At 40.0% G+C, this 27584-nt stretch overlaps 1 protein-coding gene across 1 annotated transcript; it reads left to right on the top strand.

The window, feature by feature from the left end:
* GOLT1A (golgi transport 1A) lies at nucleotides 1-24333 on the top strand. Its single transcript, XM_007481212.2, has 5 exons — nucleotides 1-96; nucleotides 4137-4228; nucleotides 9651-9829; nucleotides 15093-15150; nucleotides 20095-24333. The coding sequence occupies exons 1-5, from the start codon at nucleotides 72-74 to the stop codon at nucleotides 20131-20133; spliced, it is 393 nt and encodes a 130-aa protein (XP_007481274.2). The 5' UTR covers nucleotides 1-71; the 3' UTR covers nucleotides 20134-24333.
* Nucleotides 24334-27584: the final 3251 nt, after the last annotated feature.

The following is a 27584-nucleotide window of genomic DNA, read 5'->3' as shown; positions in this document are numbered from 1 at the left end:
GCTCTAGACTTCATACCACCCACTGGCTCCCAGGGTGACTGACTCCAAGGGCTCCCCCATAGGCTGTAGCCATGATCTCCATCTCGGAATGGCAGAGTGAGTAAAGAACAAGATGCTAGAGGCAGGGGAAAGGGGTAGGTGGGGCTGAGGGAGAGAAGCTTTGGGTTGATGAACAGAGACTGAGGCCCTTCCTCACTCCTTCCATCTCCAAAGCAATGGATCCAGGATTGCTTTATCTGGGGCAAACTATCACTCTGACCTCTGGAGCTGGAGGCAAGAAGCTGCTGTGTTGGCATTTGGGAGGCTTCAGTGACCTGGGCTGGGTGCGGTGTTTATGCCTTCAGAGGGAAAAAGGGTCCTCATCATCCTTCCCTTAGCTTAGACTTATGACCCCCAGCAATCCCTGGGCTGGTACCAAGGGGCCAGAACAAACAAAGCTCATCCTTGAATGCTTGGCAGTGAAGGACCTGAGAGAGTGTGGGATGGGGCAGGAAGGGATGTGAAAAAGATTCTTCAATACATTCAAATACATTCTTCCATTCAATCATACAAAAACAGAAATGGCGGAGTGCAGTGAAAAAATGTTGAAGTAGAGTCAGTCAGTATGTCAATAAACATTCATTAAGTGGGGCAGTTAGGTGGCTCAGTGGATTCAGAGTCAAGCCCAGAGATGGGAAGTCCTGGGCTCAAATCTGACTTCAGACACTTCCTAGTTGTGTGACCCTAGACAAGTCACTTAACTCCCCACTGCCTGGCTCTTACCACTCTTACCTTAGAACCAATATTTAGTATTGACTCTAAGACAGAAGGTAAGATGTTTTCTTTTCTTTAAAATTAAATTTTTTCCCCCATGTTTACATATTTCATTTTCTTTCCCTCCCCTCTTCCCTCTCCCCCCCCCCTGGACCTAATAAGCACTTTCCAGTGGGTTATACAAATATTATCACTTATATCTATTTCCATATTATTAATTTTTGCAATAGAGCAATCTTTTAAAACCAAACCCCTCAGTCATACACACACACACACACACACACACACACACACACACACACACACACACATATATAAATAATGATTGGTCATTTGTTTTTCTTCTGTGTTTCTACTCCCACAGTTCTTTCTCTTGATGTGGATAGCATTTTTTCTCATCAGTCCCTTGGGATTATCTTGTTATTAGCAAAGTCCATTACATTGTCTTGTTCCAAAATGCTTCACTTTCTGTGTATAATGTTCTCTTGGTTCTACTCATTTCACTCTGCATCAGTTCATTGAGGTTCTTCCAGTTCATATAGAAATCCTCCAGTTCATTATTCCTTACAGCACAATAGTATTCCATCACCACCAGATACCACAATTTGTTCAGCTATTCCCCCAATTGAGGAATACCCCCCCCCCCATTTTCCAATGTTTTTGCCACCATTAAGAGAGCAGCTATGGATATTTTTGTATAAACATTTTTCATGATTACCTCTTTAGGGGAAAAATCCAGCAATAGTATTGCTGGATCAAAGGGTATACATTCTTTTAAAGTCCTTTGCACATAGTTCCAAATTGCCTTCCAGAATGGTTGGATCAATTCACAGCTCTATCAGCAATGCCTCAATTCTCCCAATTTTGCCACAACCCCTTCAAAATTTATTATTTTTCTTTTTTGCCACATTAGCCAATCTGCTAGGTACAAGGTGGTACCTCAGCATTGTTTGACTTGCATTTCTCTAATTATGAGAGATTTAGAACACTTTTTCATGTACTTATTGATAGTTTTGATTTCTTTATCTGAAAACTGCCTATTCTGTCCCTTGACCATTTATCAATTGGGGAATAGCTTGATTTCTCCTAGATCTGACAGGTATACCATTGTTTACTTAATTTACTTATAATTTCCCCTTTTATATTTAAGTCATTTATCCATTCTGAATTTATCTTTGTGTAGGGTGTGGGACATTGATTTAAACATAGTCTCTCCTATACTGTTTTCTAATTTTCCCAGAAATTTTAGTCAAATAGTGGGTTCTTGTCCCAAAATCTGGGATCTTTGGGTTTATTATACACTATCTTGCTGAGGACATTTATCCCTAGTCTATTCCATTGATACATCCTTCTATATCTTAGCCAATACCACACTGTTTTGGCCACTGATTTATAGTACAGTTTAAGATCTGGTACTGCTAGGCCTCCATCAGAAGGTAAGAGTTTAAAAATAAATGTAAACATTTATTCAATGCTTACTGTATGCTGGGCACAGTGCAAAGCACAAGGAATACAGAGAAAGAAAATACCAGTCCTTCCCCATAAGGAGCACACACTTGAAAATGAGGTTAGACAACAGGTCAATAACTACATACATTCAAGATATAGACAGTAAGACAGGGATCCTTAACCTTTTTTTGTGTCCTGGACCCCTTTTGGCCTCAGATACTTATTAGCTGCATGACCTTGGGTAAGTCATTTAACCCTATTGGCCTTATATGTCCTCAGTTGTAAAATGAGCAGTAGAAGGAAATGGCAAACTACTCTAATATCTTTGCCAAGAAAACCCCAAATGGGGTCACAAAGAATCAGACATGACTGAAAAAAACATTTGAACAACAACCACTTGGGCTGTATGGAGAAGCCAATGAACCCTTTTTCAGAATAATGTTTTTAATACAAAAGATTATGAAGAAAACCAATCCTATTGAAATGAGGTTATCAAAATGTTTTAAAAACTAAATGTTCATGGTCCTCAGATTAAGAACTCTTGGGAGGGCAGATAAGTAGCAGCTCCTGATCAAGCACCAGGTCTGGAAGTAGGAGGGTCTGGGTTCAAATCTGACCTCAGACACTTAGTTGCTGTGTGGTCCTGGGCAAGTCACTTGATTTCACTTGCCTATTCCTTACTTCTAGTATTGATTCTAAGACAGAAGATAAAGTTTTTTTTTTCTTTTTAAAAGAACTCTTGGAGTAGATGAATGTAATCTGAAGCTGAAGGCATTAGGAGCCAATGTGAATTCAATACCAACATTCCCTTGGATACTTTATAGTTTGGATTTAGCCTCTTGATAACTAAAGGACTTCTGACACAGAAAGGATGACCACCAAGCCTGAAGTAGATAAATGAGCCTGAGGTCCTTCTGCTTCCTTTCTCATTTCTCTCCCAGCAAACTCTGAGCCTCTTGAGCATCCTGAGGACCCTCCTTTCATCTCCCACCCAGAATTCCTCCCAACCCTCCACCAGAGTCTTTTTTTTTTTTTTGTGGAGAGCAGCAGTCAGTGGAAGGTTCATGAATATGAGAACTGTCATTAATGGACATGATTGGCATTATCTTAACTCTTCATTCAGTGTTTGATCAGGCATCCCCTAGAAGGGCAATAATAGGCATTTGTCCAGGGGGAGCCTATCTTGCAAAGCTAGGATAAAGGCTAGGATGCTATCAAAGAGAAGACATAGAGTGAACCACAAGGGATTTTTTTAAACCCTTACCTTCTGCTTTAGAATCAATACTATATATTGGTTCCAAGGCAGAATAGTGGTAAGGGCTAGGCAATAGGGTTAAGTGACTTGCTCAGGGTCACACAGCTAGGAAATGTCTGAGGTCAGGTTTGAACCCAGGACCTCAAGTCTCTAGACCTGGCTCTCAATCTACTGAGCTACACAGCTGTCCCCAACACACTTAATTCTTAATATGACTTAATAAATGAATATATGCATATATACATACATACATACACACACACACATATATACATATCCTGAGAAAAGAAAGATCCTGAGGTTTTATCCCACTCTAGCCCATTGGTTTATTCCTCACACACTGAGCTTATCCCTCATCACTCTCCACCAAACAAGTGGGGGCTTTGAGACCTGGGTTACACCTAAATCAGCTTCAATGTTAAGATAAATCAACTTGTAGATGTTAAAGCAAAAGCACAGGGCCTCCTTGAAGGTAATGCATGAAGGGATGAAACTTTCAAATCTTTTAATAGGAAGAGGATGCCCTCCTTTGAACCTTTTGCCCTGTTAGGGTCTGGGGGGGGGAGCCTAGCTAGTGATTCAACCCCCTGGGCACTGTACCTGGGGTCCCGGACTCCTAGAGCTGGGTGTTTTGCTTGCCCTGACCAGATCTTTCCATCTGTCACATTCTTGTTTGCAGAGTTTGGCCTGGGGATCGTGGGCTTTGGCATTTTCTTCATCCTCCTTGGGATCCTCTTATACTTTGACCCAGTGCTCCTGGCCTTTGGAAATGTGAGTCACCCTTCCCCACACTCCCTGCCCAATCCTCCCAAGAAAACCCCTTCCCATCTATCCCCATTTCCTTTCCAAGAACCAAAATAGTGTCTATAAAGAGATCCTCCTAGTCTGTTGCTACTATCTGAGAGATATCTATCAACTAATCAGTGGGCAAGTGCATATTCAGTATATTCTGTGCTTCAGCCTCTGAGTCTGGCAGAGGGATTACACCTACAAAATCAAGGCAAACCCTGTCCTGGGATCTCACATTCTACTAGGGGAATGAACTTGGTCCCATGGATAAGTGTTTCATAGACACAAACCAAGTACAAAGCTATTGGGTAAATAGGGGCACTAACAATTAGGGGAATGAGAAAAGACCTCTTGAAGAGGGTAGCATTTGAGCTGAACCTTGAAAGGGAAGCAAGGATTTCCATAAGATAGAAGGGAGGAAGGACATATATTTACTAGCTGTGTGGTCCTAGGCAAGTCATCTATCCTCAGTTTGCCTCATTTTCCTCATCTGTAAAATGAGGTGGAGTAGGAAATAGCAAACCACTCCAAGATCTTTCTTAACCCTAAATGGGGTTGTGAAAAGTTGGACAGAACAACTACAATGAGGAGGAATAGAGAACAGACTGATCTAAAGCATAGAATGCTGCCTATAGGAAACCTAGCAAATAAACCAGGCTGGCTGAAATGTAGAGTGCGTGAGGGGGAATTCTATGAAACCAGACTGGAAATACAGTTTGGAATTAGAATGTAAAGAGTTTTGCCAGGTAGGGAGTATATTTTGGTTCTAGAAGCAATAGAAAATAACTAGAATTTGGGGGTGTAAGAGAGATGAAAACATGATCATTTAGGGAGATGAATTTGGCAGCTGTGTGCCAGATGGATTGGAAATCAGAAACTGTGAGTAGAGGAAGATCAATATGGAGATGTTTGTTGATAGTCTAGACTCAAGGTGTGTTGTGAATGTAGAGAAGGGTGTGGATCCAAGGGATAATAAGGAAATAGAATTAATATTATGTAGTGAGTGGGAGACTGGAAGGAAGTAAGGGTGCTTCAGGGATATGATGGTAAATGTTTAACAACCAGATGTTCCAAAAAGCAACTCAATACCTACAACACACTTTTAAATTGAACCTGCATTATTAATATTTTCTCTACCACTTTTTTAAGTTTAAACAATCAATAAGAGAATGTATCAAGTCCCAATTTGTAGCTTTTGCCCATTTACAAGTTGTAAATGCTCACTGTAAGTCTTCTAATCAGTTTGGTTAAAATTGGTTTCAGGCACACTTCTGGATGATGTCTAGGTTGTGCAACTGGGAGACTGGAATAAAAGTGGTACTCTTGGGGCAGCTAGATGGTTCAGTAGATAGAGAGCCAAGCCTAGATACAATAGATCCTGGGTTCAAATTTGACCACAGACACTTCCTAGTTAAGTATTTCCTTAACTGTATAGCCCTTAATGCTCCTTTGCCTTGGAACAAATACTTAGTATCAATTCTAAAGTTAAAAAACAACCCAACATGTGGTACTCTTGACAGAATCAGAACCTGAGACTTCCAGCCCAGGGTCAAATGTCTTCCTCTTTATTGAGGCAACATGGAATAGTAGTCAAGGTTCATATCCCACCTCAGATACTTATTAGCTATGAGACCTTGAATGTATCACTTAGCCTCTCCATGCCTTAGTTTCCTCATCTGCAAAATGGGGATTATAGTAGCACCTACCTCACAGAATTGTTGAAAGAATCAAATGAGTTCACAAATGGAATGTGCTTTGCAAACCTTGAAGTGCTATATAAATGCTACTTATTATTGTTTCAGTATTTACTATTTTATTATTATTTCCTTGCCTGTGAAATAAGTATATTTCTAGTACCTACCTCACGAGGTTGATATGGGGATCATATGGAAACTTGAAAACCCCACACTATTCTTTCAAATGCCAGACTGCTGGTTATCCTGATTCACTGAGGCAGTTGGCTTAGTGGCTATGGTGCTGGATATGGAGTCAGTAAAACCTGGATTGGCATTCTCCTTCTAACATCTACAAGTTGTGCTATCCTGGGCAAAGCAGTTTAACTTCTTCATGGCTCTGGCGACTTCCAGGACTCACTGGCCGCAGAGAGACTGAAGATTAGTCTTCAGGGATTATTGTCCCCGTGGCCATGGGCTATTCTCAAGGAGAGCAGTGTCCATAGATATGACCCTAAGGCCCAGTGATTTTGAGCACAGTAGGTCCTGACTTCCCCTAAGCCTGCCCAAGGAAATAACTTGTTAGGCAGCAAGGGCTGAGGTTAGGATCCAGAAGGTGGTAAGGACAGGAGCAGCTAGGAGTAGAGGCAAATAATAGAATTTTAGAACCTCCGGACGGGAAAGGATGTCAGAGGTGATTTAGTTCAACCTGTGCCTGAGCAGGAAATCTCTATAACATCCTCCACAAGGGGTCATCCAACTTCCACTTGAAGATTCCTAATGATAGTAATTGCTAGTATTTATATAGAGCTTTCATATTTACTAAGAATGTTATACATTTTATCCTCACAACACCTCTGGGAAGTGGGAGCTGTTATTTCACAGACTTAGGAAACTGAGGCAGATAGACATTGTATTACTTGCCCAGGGACACAAGCCAGGAAGAGCCCAAGTTCATATTTGAACATGGGTCTTTCAGAGTCCAGGTCCAACACTCTATTCCTTGCATGACATCTAGTTACTTCATGATAGAGCAGGATGGGGAACCCCATGCCTCTTAAGGCAGCCCATTCTACTTTCAGGATAGTACTAATTATTGGGTTGTGTAAAAGCTTAAAGAGAGTCAGAATCTGCTTCACTGCAATTTTCACTCACTGGAGGGTCTGGTTCCTCTTTCCCAAGAGAGCTTAGAGATAGTTATTAACATGGTCCCCACTAATAAATATACTTTGACTCAGGTTTCCATTGTGATTACTACTTTACAAACCACTCTTCTTACAACAAAAGTATGATATAGAGAGGGGAAAATTTCTTATTCTTGCTTCACATATGAAGCAATTGACACTCAGAAAGATGAAAGTAATTGGTCCAACGTCACCAGCTAATAAACGTGAAAGCCAAGATTAGAAGGCAGGTCTCCTGATTCTAAGTTTAAGCTTTTCCCACAATAGTGTTTCACTATTAATAATAACTAAAGTTTATAGAAGGCTTTAACGTTTCAAAAGTGTTTCACCCACGGGTATTCATGAGAGATCTCTCCATTCACCCGGTAGCGCCTATCACCTCTGGCCTGGTCATATGGAAGGATACTTTCTCTCATTCCAATCTGCTCTAAAATGGACAGGTCTAGGTTCTCAGAGAAGTTCCATCACTTATATTACTCTCAAATTCTCTTTGGAGGCAAGCCTGTTGAGGAAGAATGCTTTTCTCCTACCCATAACTTTATTTCTTGAACCCTTTCTGAGTCATTTCCCTTTACACAAATAAGTCACTCACAATAATGACTCTTAAATCCTAAATATTACCATTTACTTAGCAATAAGGGAAAGAAATAATAGTGGTGCTACCAGTAATCATAGAGTAAGTCTAATGCAGGAAAAATTAAATATGTCATAACATACATAAATTCAGTTCATGTTATTCCACAAATGTACTCAGTATCTGTGGGAGAGAACTGACACACATTTATAGCAACGTGGCAGGGAGGAACACGAGGAAGGAAAATCCATGTACTAGAGATAACTCGAAACTCTGGACTTTAAGCTTTGATGTCATTAATTCATTTAGGAACATCTAAATCACACATTACTGCTACTCTGCTAACTCTAACTTCTTGTCTGCTGGTCCTCATTTCCTCTTTTGAACTAATGTATCCTTAACAAGTTCTTTCAAATTAGAATCACCTTTGAAAGGATGTTAAGAAAGTAGATCTCTTAGTTTGGACAGTTTTTCCTTTAAGCTAGAGAACTTCAAAATTCATCATCTGTGGACTATTCAGTTCAGCCCAGCTAATCATTCACTCATCAGAATGATGTGTAATCTAACTAGAAAAGAGCTCACAGCAAATAGTTGAAATTGACTGTCTTGGAAAGGCGAACCAAACTAGCTGGCTCTTCACTCACTGGGATTCTGCATAGTTCAATTAAGCTTCAGCATCTCTGGGAATTTTTGCAGCTACAAAGCTTCTTCACCCTTTCTGCTTCTCTCAATCCAGAGAGGGTCAGCAAATGATAACAGGGGCTTATGGGAAGGTCAGCCTTCTGAAACTCTAGGGGATGTTGAAGAACAATCTCCAAAATCAAGCCTTTATTCAATAAGGCTTCTTTTCAAGAAAACGATAATTATGTAGCTGAACTGTTTACTATATCTATTCTTGTTCATACCTAGCTCTGACAGAGCTACTTTTGCTTTCCCACATTTTTTCTTATTTTTAAAAACTCTATCTTCTGTCTTGTATCAACTCTAAGATGGAAAGGGGTAGGCAATTGGGGTTAAATGGCTTGCCTGGGGTCACACAGCTAGGAAATGTCCAAGACCAGATCTGAACCCAGGTCCTCCCAACTTCAAACCTGACTCTCCACACCACCTAGGTGCCCCTCTTAACTTTTTCTTTAATTTTCACTTGCCAGATTCTTTTCTTATTAGTTACATCCTCCTAGATTGTCTCTCCTTTATCTTTCAGTAGTTAAATCACAGCTTCCTTGTACTCAGTGACTCATTTTTCACTTAAAAGATAACAATTCACCAGATTTTCCATTATGAAAACTGGAGACCTTATTCAGTCATACTCCAAGCCTCTAAATAGCTATATGACTCAGTCATATAGCTTAGAGAGATTAAGTGACTTGCCTACAATCTCACACCTTGGAATCATTCAAGGTAAAATATGACAATCATCATGTCTTTCTGAATCCAAGTCCAGCTAGTCATCCTTGGATTAAGAGTCTGACCTGACTTTTCAACCCAGTTCAGTTACTTGCCTCCTCTCAACCCAGTTCAGTTACTTGCCTCCTGTGTAATTTTTAGCAAAGCCATTAAACTTTTCTGAGTCTCAACTATCTCTTCAGCAAAATGAGTAGAAACTCCTCTCTCTGTCTCCTAGGGAGAGTATGACGAGCAATTAAATTTTACCTGGGAAACTGCTTTGGAAGAATAACACTGCAGAAAACCAAAAATACATTATTAAGTATTGACTTTTCAGAAGCCATCTAGAGCATTTCCCTTTTTTAAAGGTCTTTCCTTCAACCTGGCCCAGCCCAACTGAGTTTTCCTCTTCCTAAAGATTTTTAGGATTTTGCCATATGCCTGAGTCAGTCCTTCCAGTATTCCTTCCCTTTGCCCCTGAAAAGGTAAAAAGTCCTCCCTGATGTCTAATCTGTGAGCCAAGACCCTTATCCTCAAACCTCAGTCTCACAGACCCATTCCCAGACTCTCTTCTCTCTTCTCCACAGATACTGTTCCTATGTGGCCTCACCATCATCATTGGCTTGAAAAAGACTTTTTGGTTCTTCTTCCAACGACAAAAACTGAAGGGCTCAACCTTCTTCCTGGGAGGTGTAATAATTGTCATCTTGCGCTGGCCCATTTTGGGGATGACCCTGGAGTTCTATGGCTCTTTTGCCCTCTTCAGGTGAGTGGACTTCCTCTGGCAGGAATGAGAGACAGAGATATAACAGAGGGACAGAGAAAGAGAGAAACAGGCAGGAAAAAGCAGAGAGAGAGAGGGGGGGGAGAGAGAGAGAGAGAGAGAGAGAGAGAGAGAGAGAGAGAGAGAGAGAGAGAGAGAGAGAGAGAGAGAGAGAGAGAGAGAGAGAGAGAGAGAGAGAGAGAGAGTTGTTGTCCTTCCTTCACCTAGTAGCCCTGTGAGATAGGCAAGCATTTAATATAATTATCTCATTGTATCAAACCAAAACAGAGAGTCTAATGCAAAGGCTAGTGTTGAACTCAGAGTTGGTTGGTCAACATTTACCAAGTATAACATGCCAGGTACCTTGCAGCTCTTTATTCCTCCAGGATCAAATATCACATCCTCTGTCTGGCTTCTAAAGTCCTTCACAACCTGCCCCAACCCTACCTTTCCAATTTTACTCTTTAAAAAACAAAACAAAACAACCTCTCCTCTTCTATTTTAGAATTGATACTGAGTATTGGTTCTAAGGCAAAAGAACAGTAAGACCTAGGCAATCAGGATTAAGTGACTTACCCTGGGTCACATAGCTAGGAAGCATCTGAGGCCACATTTGAACCCAAGGCCTCCTGTCTCTGAGCCTGATTCTCTATCTACTCAGTCACCTAGCTGCCCCTCTTTTTACTTTTCATAATCCAACAATACTGGCCTCCTTGCTGTTCCTTGTACAAGACACTTGGTCTTCTACCTCTGATCATTTTTCCTTCTTGTTTCCCTTGCCTAAAATGCTTCCATTCTTCATCTCCATCTTTTCTGGCTTCCTTGATCTTCTTCAAGTCAAAATTCAATCCCACCCTCTACAGAAAGCCTATGAAATTAGCCTCCTTTGTATTTGTATTTGTGTTGCCAGGATAAGTTTTTTTTAAACCCTACTTTTGTGTCTTAGTAGTAACTCTTAGACAGAAGGGTAAGAGCTAGGCAATCAGGATGAAGTGACTTACCCACAGTCACTTAGCTTGGGAGTGTCTAAGGTCAAATTTGAACCCAGGTCCTCCCAACTTTATGGCTGGCACTTTATCCACTGTCCTACTGAACTGCCTCATGTGTATAAGTTTTTGCTTGTTGTCTCTTGAGCTGCTTGGTGACTGACATGTGGAGTAAATGAAAAAATTATATTGAAACAGTGAGCCTGGATGCCTAGAAGGAGGATGTTCCACAACAGTAACAGGGAAGTTGAGAAGAGGGGAGATTGAGTTCCAGTTTAGTCATGTAGGGTGTGAGATGGCAGTGGATATGGGACTAGAACTCAGGAGAGAGACCTGGGCTCGGTTATAGATCTGGGGATCATCAGCATAAAGGTGATGATAATTGAGTCATGACAACCTCCAGATTCAAACTCTATCTCTCACACTAGCTGTGTATCAGGAGCCTCAATTTCTTGACTGTAAAAAAGGGACAATAAACTTTTATTACTTAAAACCAACCCTAAGGGATTGTTCAAAAGAATGAAATGAGATCACATATGTTCACTGCTTTGAAAACTTTAAAGTTCTCTAAATAACAGCTCTGAATTGTTACAATAACTAGTATTGACTCTGCCCCTCCCTTCACCTAAATACTCTGTGAGATAGGCAAGGCAGGGATTAGAATGTTCATTTTACAACTGAGAGAGATGATGTGGGTTACTGAGAGTCACACAGCTAGTTACAGGCAGAGCCAGAACTAGATGCCAGTTCATCTGACTTCCAGTCCTTGGCTCTCTTTCTACTGTTAGACACTTGCTTCCATTCAACGGACTGGCCATTTAAGCACCCAATGTGAGCCCAGTCCTGTATTAACAACATAAGAAGACCCTACTCTCCCAGATGAGAAATGAGAAAAAATGGGAAGTCTTTTTTTCTTTATTTTTTTCCTTCCTTTCTTTTTCTCTTTCTCTCTCTCTCTTCCTTCCTTCCTTCCTTCCTTCCTTCCTTCCTTCCTTCCTTCCTTCCTTCCTTCCTTCCTTCCTTCCTTCCTTCCTTCCTTCCTTCCTTCCTTCCTTCCTTCCTTCCTTCCTTCCTTCCTTCCTTCTTTTTAACCTATGGATTTCAGTGAGAGTTAGCAGATTGGGACTCATGGTAGGAATCTGGGGGTGAGAATTTAGACCTTATTCAAAACCAACAGAATTGGTCAAAGGGAGCATAGAGGAACAAAAAGGGATAGAACCACTTCTTAGAGAGGTTGATGGTTGATAATTATGGCTGATGATAAGAGAACTGACTTATTTATTTCATTTCTTTCTCTGTATCCCCTGCCAATGAGAATAATCATTGGCCTGGTAAGAATAGAACAAAAATGGCTAGTAAGGAATGGAAACCTAGGATAAGTGAGTTGATGACTACTCAACATCCAGCTGTTCTCAATGAGATCAATCACTGGGCATAGACAAACTATATCCACAGATGCTCAAAGAAATTGATTCAGCAGTTAGGTAGCACAGAGTGCCAGGCCTAGAGTCAGGAGAACCTGAGTTTAAATCTGGCCTTAGACATGTCCTAGTTGTGTGACCCTGGGTAAGTCACTTAACACCAATTGCTTAGCCCTTGCCACTCTTCTGCCTTGGAAACAATATTTTGTATCAACTCTTAAGATTGAAGGTAAGGGTTTAAAAATAAAGAAAAACCTACACCAAAAGGGTGGCTAAGTGATACAGTGGATAGAGCCCTAGGCCTGGAGTTAGGAGAACCTAGGTTTAAATCTAACCTCAGACACTTCCTAGCTGTGTGACCCTGGACAAGACACTTAATCCCCTTTGCCTAGATTAGAATTGATACTAAGATAGAAGGTAAGGGTTTTAGAGAGAGAGAGAGAGAGAAAGAGACAGAGACAGAGACAGAGACAGAGACAGAGACACAGAGATAGAGACACAGAGATAGAGACACAGAGATAGAGACAGAGATAGAGACAGACAGAGAGAATGTGGTTGCTAATCTACAGCCACTGATCTTAGAAAAATCTTGAATAGGAGAGATGTTATAGGCCTCAAGAAAGGAAAATACACTAATTTTTCTCCTGAAATGAGGAGAATGTAGAGTTTACATAAAATATATCAGTGAATTGGACTTTGGTCCCTCAGAGGGTCAAGTTTTTGAGCTGTAAGAGATCTTAGAAGTCATCTAACCTCAGCCCTTCATCTTACAGATAAGGAAACTGAAGCCTAGAGAGTTTAAGTGACTTGTCCATCAGTTGCAGGCAGTAAGCAGCGGTTGTCTTATCTGTAAAATTGGTGGATTGGATGGAATGATTTCTAAGGATTGTAGGATGGGAAGAAAAATATCCTATCTGGAACAGAAAGAAGGTTTGCTTGAGGAAGTAGGGGAAGAAGGGGTAGGGAAAGTCATCACCTCTAGAATCCCGAGTCATCCCTACTGAGATGGGACTATGAACTCCCAGATCCTTGTGAGAGCCCTAATCCCTCAGTGCTGATGTGAAAATGAAAGCCCAACACCTCCTATGCCAAGCCTAATAGACATTAGGGAGCTTATAGCAATGGATGCCCTTCTTTCCCTTTTCCCCTGGGTTAAGTTTCCATGGGAACCAGTATGTCTGTTGCTGTTTGAGATTAGGTCTACAGTGAGAGGAAGAGTAATGCAGAAGAGAGAACCTGGCCTCTAATTCCCCTCTGCTGCTTTTTACCCGAGTGACCCTGGGCAAATCATTTAACACCAGCAAGCTGTATTCTCCTTCTTCTTTAAAAGGGGGGCTAAGTGGTCTTGAAGGTATCCTCCAGCTTTAATGAACCTTAAAGTTTGGATCTAGTAATCCTATGCTCTCATAAGAACTCTTCCAGCTGTAAATCCTATTGGAGACCTAAGCCAGCCCCCAAGCTACCACACATCCTCTTTGTGTAGAAAGGGACCCAAATCACCACTAGCATCACCACAGCCACCACCACATCACTGGATTTACACTCTTCCTTTCAACAAAGATAAGCATAAATATCCTATACAGTGTAAGGGCAGTTTGCAAAGGAAAAGATGGAACACTGAAAGAAGAGATGATTGATAGCAAAGACCACTGGTAGCAGAGGATGATGTGAGAGAAGAACGGACCTAGGAGAGCTCCAAGAAGAACTCTGGGCTGTTGAGCTGGGATCTCAAAGGGGCTGGAAGCACTTTTCCTTGCTGGTGATCTTGTCAAGAGTCAATTGAGGATTTACCAGTGACTAGCCCTGAGACTACTAAAAAGTATTTCTGCAACATCGTTCCTACCTCTGAGAACATCTAACCAGTGTCAAATCTCTTCGCACCTGTGAGGGTCCTGGATTCTTGAGCTAAGAGCCTGACTCTCTCCCCTTAGCCTATTGCACCTGCTCTGATTATTCCTTGGCCCTATTAGTACTAAATTAAGAGTGAGAAATAGCAGGAAGAATAGGTGAAATTCTGTCTGGTTTTGAAGCTGGCAGAGCAAAGGACCTATTGGGACATAGGAAGTAGGGACCCCTCTACCCTCTATCTGGTTCTCCTCTATCTCAATACCCAATACAGATTAAACAACTTTACTGCAGTCAGATATCAGCAAAGTGGAATTATTCAAAGGAGCTTGGAGGAAGCAACTCACTGAGGCTACTGATCAGCCACAGCTGAGTGTTGATCTAGATCCCTCCCCTGCTGATTCATCAGACTTCGGAAGGTTTATCTTTCTGGTCTAATTGTGCAAGGGGATTTGGGGGAACCTCTAACATCAACAGACAGGGGAGACCTTCCTTCATCTTCCCATTACCCTCTTATAACAGGGAAACCCCAATTCCTTGAGTAACACCCCTTGATAGCACAGCCCTGGAAGAGTGTGAAAGTAGGAGCCACTTCATTCATCTAGGCTTCTACCATTCAACACCTCATCTCTTCCTCAACTTCCTTTAGACCATCATATACCATCCTCAAAGTAGCACCAGTGTCTATGCATAAATAATCATTACAACAGTTACTAGTCCTGACAAGCTATTAGACATCTTGCCTCAGCAGTCCCCTCCCTTTCTGCCATGAGGACTGGGGATGATTCATTATCTGTTCTGTGGAATCACTGTTGCAAACACCCACTCATTTTTACAGGTGAGGACAGGGTAGCTGAGATATCAATGATGTCACTTTATAGGTACGAAGGAACAGAGCTGAACCCAACTCCTCTAAACCCCCTAACCAATGTGCTTTCCATTATATTATGGTTGCCTCCTCTCCTAACCCATCTGCTTCCATGTTTTCACTCACCTTCTCTCTTTTTTTCCCAGGGGGTTTTTCCCAGTTATTTCTGGATTCCTAGGCTCCTGCATTCCATTTCTCAGTTCGGTAAGTCACCCAGCAAGGTCACTGGACAAGAGGGTCTTTAGCGTTATTCTTCCAAAAGGAGAGAGATTTCAAAAGAAGCAGGTCCCCTTCCTGTCCCACCTCTGCCCCCACTTTTGGTACCTGGGTTTACTTCCCTTAATATTATCCAGAAACCATTTATCTCTAATTTACAAGTTTTATTGGACTGTTTGAAGAAATGATCCTTCCCTTTGAGGGCTTCCATTCCACTAATGCAGATTGAAAAAGGATCACAAGTACTAAACAAGACACTTCCTAACTCTGTTTGTGTGTGGCAGTGGCTGGGTGGAAGCCCATCCTGGGAGTTTCACTTCTCTCCAGGCTAGCATCAGGAATGTCATTCTATTTCTTCCAGTCAGTTGGGGGTGGCCTCCAGAAATTAGGGTCTTTATCCAGGAAGGGAGGTATGAAGGTGGGCCAGAGGTAGAAGCCATTGAGGAGGAGAAAGGGATGAAATTTTAGAAGCTTACCCTTTAAATATCACTTTATAGATTGTTTTCCATATTCTCATTTGGTACTGCATATAGCTGGGGAAATAGGCAGAGCAGGTATTATTATGCCCAGAGAAGATAACTGACTTTCCAAAGGTCACACAGAAAGAAAGTAGCAAAACAAAGAACATGACTATACGTAGTGTAGGACTGAAGGGACCTTTGACATCATCTAGTCTAATCCCCTTCTTTTGCAGATAAGGAAACTAAGGCTCAGAAGGGCTAATGGAATAAATAGCAACTAGTAAATAGAACTAAGAGGCAAACCCAGGTCCTCTGACTGCAGATCAAATGCTATTTTTACCTCATCATGGGCCTTCCAGTGACAACACCTGCCTTTTATAATACCCATCATGCCATATTGATTCTAGAGAAAGGAGAAAAAGAAAGGAAAAAAGAGAAAACATGGTACAGTGTAAAGAACCCTGGCTCTAATCATTGGTCCCAAGTTCAAATCTTACTCTGACATTTGCCACCTAGTTGACTTGGACAAGCCACTTAACTCCCATGAGCTTCAGTCTCCTTATCTGTAAAATGTGGATACTGGATCAGATGGTCTCTCGGTACTTTTCAGTAACATGTCTATGGCCCTTTGATCCCTTAGAGAGGATCTTCTACTGAAGCTTCAGGCAGACTTCCAGAGCAACTTGGAAAATGGTGCAGAGATAGGAAAGGGATAAGCAGATGGTCAGGACCTGACATGAGTAGATAAAGTAGGCACCTAAATGGAGATGAAAGGAGTGAGATGTCCTGAAGAAAGGCTTTGAAGTTGCTAAATATAGCAACTATCCTATTCTGTCCAGACCAGATTCTTCTGCCAACAGAGGACCCAAGCATGTGTCAATATCTATCTCATGAACCTATCCTCTTTTCTCTACTCCTTTGGCTGCCATCCTAGTTCACTCTCTCATTTCCTCTTGCCTGAAGTACTATATTTCCAGTTTCTCTTCTCTCTAGGTTGTGTCCTATGAAATTAAGAAAATTATTTCTCTAAGGCGCATGCGTGAGCATATGAATGCCTTTTTAAAGAAATCTTTAGTAGCTCTTTATAGAAGAAAATAGTATAAAATTCAAGGTCTTTCATAATCTGGTTCTAACTTACTTTGATAGGTTTATTTTCTATTACTCTTCTCATCCTGTGAGGTAATGAAAAAAAGATTTATTAAAAGATCCTACTGTATAAAAAATCCTATGCTAAGCACTGTGGTTACTGATGTAAAAGTAAGATAATACCTTCTTTCAAAGGGCTCATACATTCCAATTGTTAAATTAAAAAAAACAAAACAAAACAAAACTAGGCAAAGATCTGAGCTTAATTGATTTTATTTTGAGAGCTGCAGGTCATAAAAGCCATGGCCTACACTCTCCTAGTATAGACCCAGAGTTTTAGGTCTTATAGATTTTATAGGTATAGACAGTGATTCAATACTGTTCAAACATTTTTTTCTGAACAGGGTTTCTGAACAGGGTTAATAAACAGAGGTGATGAATAGGGTACCCCCTGCTTTTTGCCCTCTCCCTTTCTCAGGTGACTTGGTCATGAAACTATAGGGCTAGCAGTCCAGTTTCCTTATGTCGTAACCTCCAAAGTATATGGTAAGGCAAGGGGAAATGTATAGGCACTTTCAGCATTGCAGGGACTTTAAATTTTATTTCTGTTACTGTTATACCATATTTTGAACATACCTACTATATATATTTTCTACTCATGATGAATATTTCCTATATACATTTCATTCAATAAATCAATAAAAATTATTCAAATCAGCTAATAACCGGGGCTTTTATTATAAATCACACAATTACAACTTAAAATGTTAATTAACAAAATGATGAGAATCTAATTAATTAGATTTCTTTTTATGTAATTGAGGATACAACATATATAGAAGGTTTCACCTGCAAGTCATATGGAAAGTTTCCATGTTCCTGTGCAGAGGCAAAGCAGAAATTTAAAAAAAAATACAATTAGCATTTTGATTATTTGTCTACCTTTATATGTTTTATAGTTTTTGACTTCCAGATATTTTGTACATTTGGTAGTTATCTTCAATCATTTCTTTTCCTATCTTCTGTTGATATATGTTAGCAATGCATATAAATACTGATCATTTGTGAGTTTATTTTATATAATATTACTTTGATGGTGTTATAAATTAATAAAATCAATTTTATTAGTATTTTCTAATCATAATTTGATTTACAGATATAGATGATTGTCTCATTTTTGTGTATGTTTCCTTCCTCAATTCCTTTAGCTTTTTTTAATGCTATAGGGAGCATTTATAAAACTACATCAAATAATAGTGGCGACAATAGGTATCCTTGCTTTGTTCCTGCTCTTACTAGAAAGGCTTCCAGTGTTTTTCCAATACAAATAATGCTGACTCTTATTTTAGATGTTATTCATAATATTAAGGAAAAGTCCATTCATACCTTAACTTTTTGTGTTTTTAATATAACTACTCTATTTTGTCAAAGACTTCACATTAGTTGATATAATGTGATTTTTAAACTGGTTTTGCAATTAATATCATCTATTATGTTTATACTTTTTCTAATGTTGAACAATCCTTTTATTCCTGGCATAAATCTAACATGGTCATGATTAATATTTTAAATACATAATTTTAATTTCTGTGCTAATAGTTTAGTATAATTATAGATTTATATTTTTAATAATTATAATTATAAAATATATCTTAAATACATACTTTAAATTTCTTTGCTAATATTCTATTTTTGCCTATAAAATTTATATTTTTACAATATAATATTTTATATGAATATTCATTAGGAATAGATGTAAATTACTTTCTTTGATTTATCTCTTCTTGGTTTGAGGATCAAAGTCATATTTATCTAATCAAAAGAGTTTGGTAAGGTGCTTCCATGTATATTTTAGCAAATGATTTCTTTAAATTTTCAATTCATTGTTCTTGGAATGTTTGATAGAATCCATTTGTATTCTATCAGGACCCATTTTGTTTCTTCTTTGCGAGTTTATTTATAGGTTGCTAAATTTCTGTCTCTTAAATTAGTTCATTCAATTGTTCTGTTTATTGGTCTGTTAATCTAGATATTTTCTGTTTTTCCAAATGCTTATTTAATTTACTCTTATTTTGGTTGACATACGGCCCAGGTTAAGAAAGTCAAGGAGATTGGGGAGAATAACCATAAAGGCTTAATTTCCAGGATGAGTGAGGATTGGGGAAACCATTAGTTCTTCCTTCAGTTAAACTGAGAAGATTTCATGGTGGAGGTATAGTTTCAGGAATAGTTTTAATGACAGAAGAACAAAGAGACTCCAGACCTATAATGAATCCTTCTTTGAAGGTGATGGGTATGATATGGGCAGACACTGTTAGCTTTGAATGAATGGACTTGATTTATAAATTGGCTTGTCCATATCCACACATTAAAGAAGAAGGGGGGGGGGCAGGGTATCTCAGTGGATTGAAAGCCAGGCCTAGAGATGAGAGGTTATTGGTTCAGATCTGGTCTTAGACATTTCCTAGCTCAGATCACTTCCAGTGATCCTCAGTAAGTTACTTAATCTGGCCTAGCCCTTACTACTCTTCTGCCTTGAAACCAATAGTTATTATCAAGTTTTTTTTTTTTAAAACCCTCACCTTACACCTTAGAATCAATACTGTGTGTTGGTTCCAAGGCAGAAGAGTGGTAAGGGATGGGCAATGGGGGTTAAGTGACTTGTCCAGGGTCACCCAGCTAGGAAGTGTCTGAGACCAGCCTGGCTCTCCATCCACTGAGCTACCCAGCTGCTCCCTCCTAGAGATGATTTTAACACAGAAGGGAAGGATTTCAAAAAAGAAGAAAAATAATATATGGAGTAAGATATTTAGTAAAAAGTAAAAAAGTAGAGAGAAAAGAAAATATGGTTAGCAATCAGTATGAACTAAAAGGAGACATTAGTACTAATCACAAAGAGAGGAAAGAAAATGTTAATTCACTCACTCCATTCATTCAATCATAATTCAATTAAGATCTAAGTGTAGGGAGAGAAAGAATAGTGTGGATACAAATGATGAGTAGAGTTATGTTTTGGGAGCTGACCTGTATTTAATGAGAAGTAAGAAGTTCTGTAGCAGAGAGTTTGCAGACAAATTATGAATTCTCCTAAAAAGCAAGCCCGGATGCTCCTCCTCACAAGGGAACATAAATTTAACTTGCAGTTAGATCCTAGGATTCAGATCTCTCCTTTGTAGTCCCTGGCAGAGAGTGAGCACTAAGAGGAGGCCCAGGGAGGATGCTGCATTCTTGACCCAGCGAGCTGGGCTGATTTGTGTCCCTCTGTGCCTCCTCACCATTTCTGCCTAGCATTCCATCTGACTCTCAAGGTCAGCCCTGATAATAGCCTGGATATTGAATCTACTCTCCTGCCATTGTCTGGAATAATGATTCTTTGCTTCCACAGCTGTTCCAGAGGCAACAGGGCACCAGATCTATGGTCTGATGAGCAGAGATGGACTCCTTGAACTTGGACTGTGGTATCTGGGGAAGACTGGACACCATTCCCACATGCTTTTCTTGACAACTCCAGTCCTTCCTTTGAGCTGGTCTGGAGGGACAGAACTGAGTGATCGACTAGAATTTCCAATGAGCTCAACGGGAACTCTGGCAATGTCTGAGGCCCATGGATACCCTAAGAAAAAGGAGTGGCCCAAAGCCCGAACCCATGGAAATCATCCTGGGATGGCTTTACATTCTTGCTTTGCATTTATGGACAACAAAAAGAAAGAGTTTTAAAGTGAATTTCCAGACTGAGAAGCTGCCTGTCTAGATCTTAGTGTTAATGTCTTCATAGCCCATGGGAGATCTTCCTGTCTACCCCCTTGCCTCTAGGGGAGGTGGGCACACATGCCTTCTCAAAACAGATGAATGAATGACAGTCTTAGTCCTGGAGAGCCACGGCTTTTATCCTTGTGTTTGACAACTCTTATAGTTGGCATTTTCCTTTCCCTCTATAACTCTCAATCCTTTTTAATAGAATGAAGCACTTTTTCATCATTCACTCCTAACACTGAGCAACCCCTGTGTGTGTGTGTGTGTGTGTGTGTGTGTGTGTGTGTGTGTGTGTGTGTGTGTGTGTGTAAGAGGAGGAAGATCCAGTGAAAGGAGAAGACTGTCCCATCTTCTTATGGGAGAGATACTGGATCTATCTTCAGAGAACCTCTGGTAGGATGGGGGAAGATAGGAGCTCTGCCATGAAGGAGCTCTCCCAGGCTAGGATAGTAAGCCAGACTTCCCTAACCTTTCCACCAAAAACAGACAAAACATTCAAAACCAAAACTGTGAATGTGAATTCTTTTAACAGCATTGTTTTTTTCTATGGAGAGAAAATAATACTCAGATAATGCTAAGAAACTATGATCACTTCATGTCCAAGAACTATGAGTGTGGGATGATAATTCCAAAGAAGACCTTTTGGAATAATGGGCATGATTCTAGACTCAAAGTCAGGAAGATCTGGGTTCAAATTCTAACCCAGATACTTACCAGCTGTGTGTCCTTGTCTAAGGTCACACATCATCTGTCACAGAGTTAGAAATGCTTGAACCCAGGGCTTCTGACTCCAGGAGTATTTTCCAGCACATCTCCATGTTTGTGGGAAGGCAGGAAGTATCTAAGTTTCTTAGCTGTGTGATCCTGGACAAGTCACTTAATCCTAATTGCCTAGCTTTTATTGCTCTTCTGCCTTAGAATCAACATTAATACTAATACATAAATTAATGTTTTTTTTTAAGTATCTAAGGGAGTTGTTTCCTGTAGATAATAGGTTATGATCATTTTTCTCTCCAGAATTGTTCTGTGGGATATATGGGGGCGGGGGGTGTGTGTGTGGCTTTTCAAGATGACCCATCATGATTCCTTCTGATTCTACTTTTACAGCCTTCACCAGTTTCAGGCACATCTCATCATGGCAACTGCCCCTCACAATGGTGGAAACATTAAACAGGGTCATGTCTCAGGGAAAGAAACTATCTGGAAATTGCCAGTTTGAATCTGGGCCCCTTAGGAGCAAGATATTCAACTGAGTTCTGGAATCCTTCTCCATATTCCCCAGTTCTTCCTACTGCCCTAACATTGTCCTCTAGGATTTCTCTTTTCTCCCTTTTTTATCCTGGGTGGCAGTTATAACTTGTAGTCCTGGTGTGTTCCTCCCAAGGGGAGGCTATGCAGAGGAGTCTTCCTCTGAGTGGAGATGTTGGGGCCAAATGTAGTCCTTGAGTGCTCTCCTTTGTGTAATCTCCCACTTCCAGGGTGGGTATTAAGGGATCATGGAGGTCATCTACTTCAAACACTTCATTTTACAGATGTCCAAAGACATTAGAAGACTTGTTCAAGGTCATGTAGATAGTAAGTGGCAAAGTCAGGATTTGAACCTGAGTCCTCTGATTCCAAATTTAATGTCTTTTGTATTGTATATTGCAAAATTACACCCACTGGGCCTTTATCAATCAGAACTTACAGATAGGCAATTGCCAAAAAGCAATTGTATTGGAGAGCTCTGCTATTTGCTAGCTGTGCGACTGGATAAATCATTTATCCTCTCTGGAACTTAGTTTCCTTATCTGTGAAATGAGTGAGTAGAAATAGGTAAATGGTCAAAGGACACAAACCATTTTCAAAAGAAAAATGGTAAACTATTGACCATGTGAAAAATGACTAAATCACTAAGAGAAATGCAACTTATAACACCTCGGTGGTTTCTTTTCATGCCCCTTAAAATTGTTGTTTAATTGTTTCAGTCATGTCTGACTCTTCAGAACCTCATTAGGGATTTTGTTGACCAAGATAATATAGTGGTTTGGCATTTCCTTTTCCATCTCATTTTACAGATGAGTAAACTGAGGCAAACAGAGTTGGTGAAGACACTTGCCCAGGGTCACCCATCTTGTGTCTGAGTTCAGCAATGAACATTACCCTTAAAATTAGTAAAGATGAAAAAAGGTAAAAACAGTCAATGCCTTCTAGTAGATTTCCCTGCCTCTAGCATCAATCCATGCCAATCCATCTTCAACTCAGCTGCCAAGAAACTTTTCCTAAAACACAAGTCTGACTATGTCACCCCCCCCTCTATTGGGCAAATTCCAGTGGCTCCCTCTTTCTTTCAGGGGCAAACATAAAATTCTCTTGTTTGTATTTAAAGCCCTTTACAGCCTGGTCTCTCCTCCTTTTCCAGTCTCCCTTCACTTACCTGCCCTCCCCACACTCTACAATCCCAATACACAGTTTTCCTTGCCCTTCTTCACATATGACACTCAGATTCTGCCTTTGTACTGGCTGTCCCTTTCCCTGGAGTATTCCCTATTCTTACCTCTGTTTCCTGGCTTCCCTTGGGTTCTTTTAAGACTCAACTCAAATCAGGAGATCTGGGTGGCTCAGTGGATAGAGTGTCAGGCCTGGATTTGAGAGAACCTGGGTTCAAATCTGGCCTCAGACACTGCCAAGCTGTGTGACCCTGGGCAAGTCACTTAATCCCCATTGTCCAGCCCTTACTACTCTTTTGTCTTGAAATTAATACTTTGTGTCAATTCTAAGATGGAAAGCAAGGTTTTTTCTTTTTTTTAATGACCCAATAGGACAGGGGGCACTATGGACAAAAATGGGCTCTCTCACCTCCTGGGTCTGATAGTTGACATAAGGACTTGACCTGTGATCTCCCCGAAATAGGGGCCTTCCCAACAAGGATACTCCCTATCAAAGATCATCAGTACCTGCTCTACAGTGTTCCATGTTAGAGATCTTCTTGGAGTCCTGACAGTGACTTACTCAGATCACACAGCTCATATGGCTTAGTCTTGGGCACTGAATCAATCCAGGTATTCCTGACTTGGAGCTCTCTATCCATGAGGCCATGTTGCCACTATGCTAGTGTTAAAGAAGAAAGAACAGTCCCCAATTCACGGGGGTCCTGATCTCTGATCTGCTTAAATAGAGGTCAAATATGGTAAGTAGAGAAGGAGGGAAACAATTATTAAGTGCCCACTTTGTGCCTTGTGGGCATTGTGCAATGTGTGGGCATTGTACTAAGCACTTTATTTTTTAATTTTTTAAACCATTACCTTCTGTCAGTATCAGTTCTAAGACAGAAGAGTGGCAAGAACTAGGTAATGGGGGTTAAATGACTTGTTTAGGATCACCAGTTACGAAGTGCCTGAGGCCAGATTTGAACCCAGGTTCTCTTGACTCCCAAGTCTGAAACTCTAGCTTCCATGCTACATAGCTGTCCTCTAAGCCCTGAATAAATATTCTCTCTCTTGATCCTTACAACAACCCTGGGAGGTAGATGCTATTCTTATCTTCATTTTATAGTTCAGAAAAATGTAGAAAACACAAGTTAAGTGGTTTACCCAGGATCACATAGCTGCTAAGTTTTGTGTGTTTTAAAATGGCTCTGAACCCTGGGAGACTGCATCTCCCAGGACTCTCCACCCCAATTTCCTCAGACATCTCTCACTTCCTTTGGAGGAGGTGTATGAGAAGATATAAAAGAAGAGAGAAACAGTGGTTTGGAGCCTTTTCTGCAGAAGCCCTTTTCTGGAGAAGAGCCTTTTTGCCCAGAGACCCTTTTACCCCTGGGCTGAAGATCAAACTTTCTCTAGCTCCCAAACCTTTACTTTCCTAACCTAAATAAACCTACTTAATTACCCCTAGTGTCTGGCTTGATTTAATTTAATTACCTAGCATAATTATGCAAGAGAAAAGAAAAGCCTGGTCAATTTCCCTACCAAAGCAAGGGCTACTTTCCTTTCCCTTCTTTTCTCTACCTTTCCCCTCCATTTTCAACATCACATTATTGGGCGACCCATGTAAAGGGTGAAATTATGGTTGCGAACAAAAAAATCTAAATTTAAGTGGTCACCAAGGGAAATGCTAAATAATAAAATACCCAAGTCAGCTGCCAAATTTTATGGTGAGTTAATTGATATAGTAGAGAAGATTTTAAGAAGAAGGAGGAAGGAAGGGGCTAGTACTGGGCAGGAAGATAGATCTAGAAAGTAAGGTTTTTAGTGTGAAGGAGGAAAGAATCAGCCTGACCTCCAAAAAAGCTTAGCTAAGATGCCCGAATGTGAAATCAGCTCCAGGGCAAAACTCACCACCCAGCACTCCAAGATGTCGGAATGCTTAGCACTCTGCCAGCCAGAGCACTCTCCAGGGAAAGAGAAAGAGGCAGAAACTGATGTGCCTTATATGGACCTTTTTACATCACTTTTCTGTGTCTCATCTGTACCAATGAAGACTGAGCTTGACTTAGGACAGCCCAGAAGTCTGTCCTTTTTTTGCACATGTCTGTTGAAGGCCATCTCCTCAGATAATTAAATCTTGAGTTTGATGTAGACCTTTCAAAAATCTTGTTAAGCTGAGTAGGGTAGAGAATGTGGAGTTTCCAAGACCTGATTCTGTTATTCCAAGTATCTCCATTGTCTGAGGAGATGGCCTTCAACTCCACCCCCTTACACACAATTCCCTTTTCTAACTCCCATTCCCCCATTAGCAAGTTGCTCCTCTGGCCACTAGAGGCCAACACTGAGCACTAAGTTCCCCTCCCTTTTGACTTAATTGCAGTGCTGTCTTTCTGCCACCAGAGGAAAGCACTAATAAAAAATAGATATATAGAATTTTTTTTTCTTCCTACAAACAAATAAACAAATAGTTAAATAAACAACTAAGTAACTAAATAAAAGCAACATGTTTGTTACCTTTTTTTTTGCCTAATTGGAAACCTTTAAGATTTCTGAATGCCTCCTTTTCATAATGCTGCTAGGAAATGTGCTTTTCCTAATTATTAATATTAAAGTGCAAAAGGCTGCAAACTGGAAAATGCAAGCAAAAACACAAGCAGCAGTACATATTCAATTGGTAAATTTCAAACACTCTTTGCATGGTCCAGTAGAAAAGGAGGATCCTATTCAAATTTCTGAAATGTTTAATTCTAATTCAAATTTTTGCAAGACTATTCCCAAATTACTGAGAAAAGACCCTATTTCTCCTAAAATAGAGACAGATCCTTCTCATATGTCTCAGGTGGAAAAACTCCTTTTTTGTGTTGTGTACCTCCTGGCCAAACCTCCCTCCCCTGCTCCTTATCCCAACATCCCTGCTCCCTCTCCCGATGCCCCATCATCTCCTGTCCCTTCTCCCAGCCCACGGCCAATCCCAGCCGCAAAGAAAACCTGTACTGCCTCAGTTGGCACACAAACAACTCAAAAGAAACCAAGACCACAGAATGATTTCTATGATGTTTTTTTCCCCTTAAGGGAAGTGCCCATAATAGGATGAATTGGGGATGTGCTAAATTTAAGACAACATACTCCTTTCACACCCTAGGATATAAAAGAATTTTCAAAAGACATGCCTAGTTTTGAAGATGAAGCAATTGCTGTAATGAAAAAGATGACCCATATCTTCTTCCAACATGATCCTTCTTATAAAGATGCTGAAAAATTACTTCAGGTCTTTCTAACAGAACATGAGAGAAATAACATCATCTCTCAGGTTAACAAAGTCCAAGGGTGCAATGCAGTACACTGGCCACCTCAAGATTGTCATTAGGACTATAATGTTCCTGCACAATACTTACAATTAAACAATGCTAGGGAAGTCATTCTCAAAGCAATGTGAGAATATGCTGAAAGACCAGATGTTTGGACAAAATTTGACTGCCTTACACAATCTAATGATGAAATACCCTCCCAATTTATAGATCAGCTCATTGAGCTGGGAGGTCGGTACCCAGATCTGGACCTTTCTACTGAAAGGGACATCATACAAATGTGGTGTCAATTTGTTAATAATTCTTGCATGGTGGTCCAAGACTATTTTAAAACACATTGTTCAAAATGGCTAGAGATGATCTGGAAGAGCTGAGAAGGACTGAAAAGGACGTGCAGAAAAAAACAACAGAAACTAACAATTTATTGGAAACAATACAAAAGGATCTGAAATATTTACGTGATAAAATAGATGAAAAGGAAAGAGGGCATGATACTCCACCAATACCACTTTCCCCTCTCCAAGAATCTAATTTTCCATCCTTGATCTGCCACTTCTGTGAGAAATCTATTCCAGGCAATCAGGAATAATATCTACTAGAATAATCATATTAACAATACTGATTTTGGGAACAACAACTATAGAAACAATAATTTCAGGAACAACAAGTATCATACTTTTAGAAATCACAATTTTAGGAATTCTAATTCTGGAAATATTAATCAGGCAGATAACTCAAACCAAATGATAGCACAACAATATCACTTAAATGGAGCTTGTCCATGAACTTCTCAGAGTGCTCCTGCCCCTCCACATGGGGCAGAAGGTTGTGCCCCTTAAAACTCTATTGCTTTTGTTGTTTTGTTGCTATTAACCCTTTTCAGTTTTGTCTCCCCTTAAACATGGCAAAGAAGAGGAACCTGTCTATCCCCTTACTTTATTTGTGCCATTTTGTATTTGACTCTTATCTTGATTTACATCTTTATAGAAGTCCATAACAACTTGTATTTGGAAAACTTGTGTTATGTGAATTTTGAAAAAAACTGTATTAGTGACATGTATTAATGGCCTGTATTGACTTGATTTGCATTTTATGCCTTTTTTGTGGAAATTTTTGTATTTTCTTCAATGTATTATTGATTTTATACCTCATTTGCACCCACACTGTGGACCATGGCTAAGATAAGAGAAAATTCATCTAAATTCTTGGGTAAGAACCTTTATATTCTATCCTTCCTTAAGTGACACTGATTGTAAGATATTTTTTGATTGTCACTGATTATGGGAAATATATATTTTTGAATTTTTAGCACATTTTTATAATTGCATGTGCAATTTAATTTTTCCTATGTCATCTATCTAAATTGAAAGATTTTAGATTATTACATTAGTATAGGTTTACAATGT

Source organism: Monodelphis domestica, chromosome 2, assembly GCF_027887165.1.
Source record: "Monodelphis domestica isolate mMonDom1 chromosome 2, mMonDom1.pri, whole genome shotgun sequence".
In the NCBI taxonomy this organism is placed as follows: Eukaryota; Metazoa; Chordata; class Mammalia; order Didelphimorphia; family Didelphidae; genus Monodelphis; species Monodelphis domestica.
The sequence above is the reverse complement of the archived record's forward strand: the minus strand, read 5'-3'. Positions and strand labels throughout refer to the sequence as shown.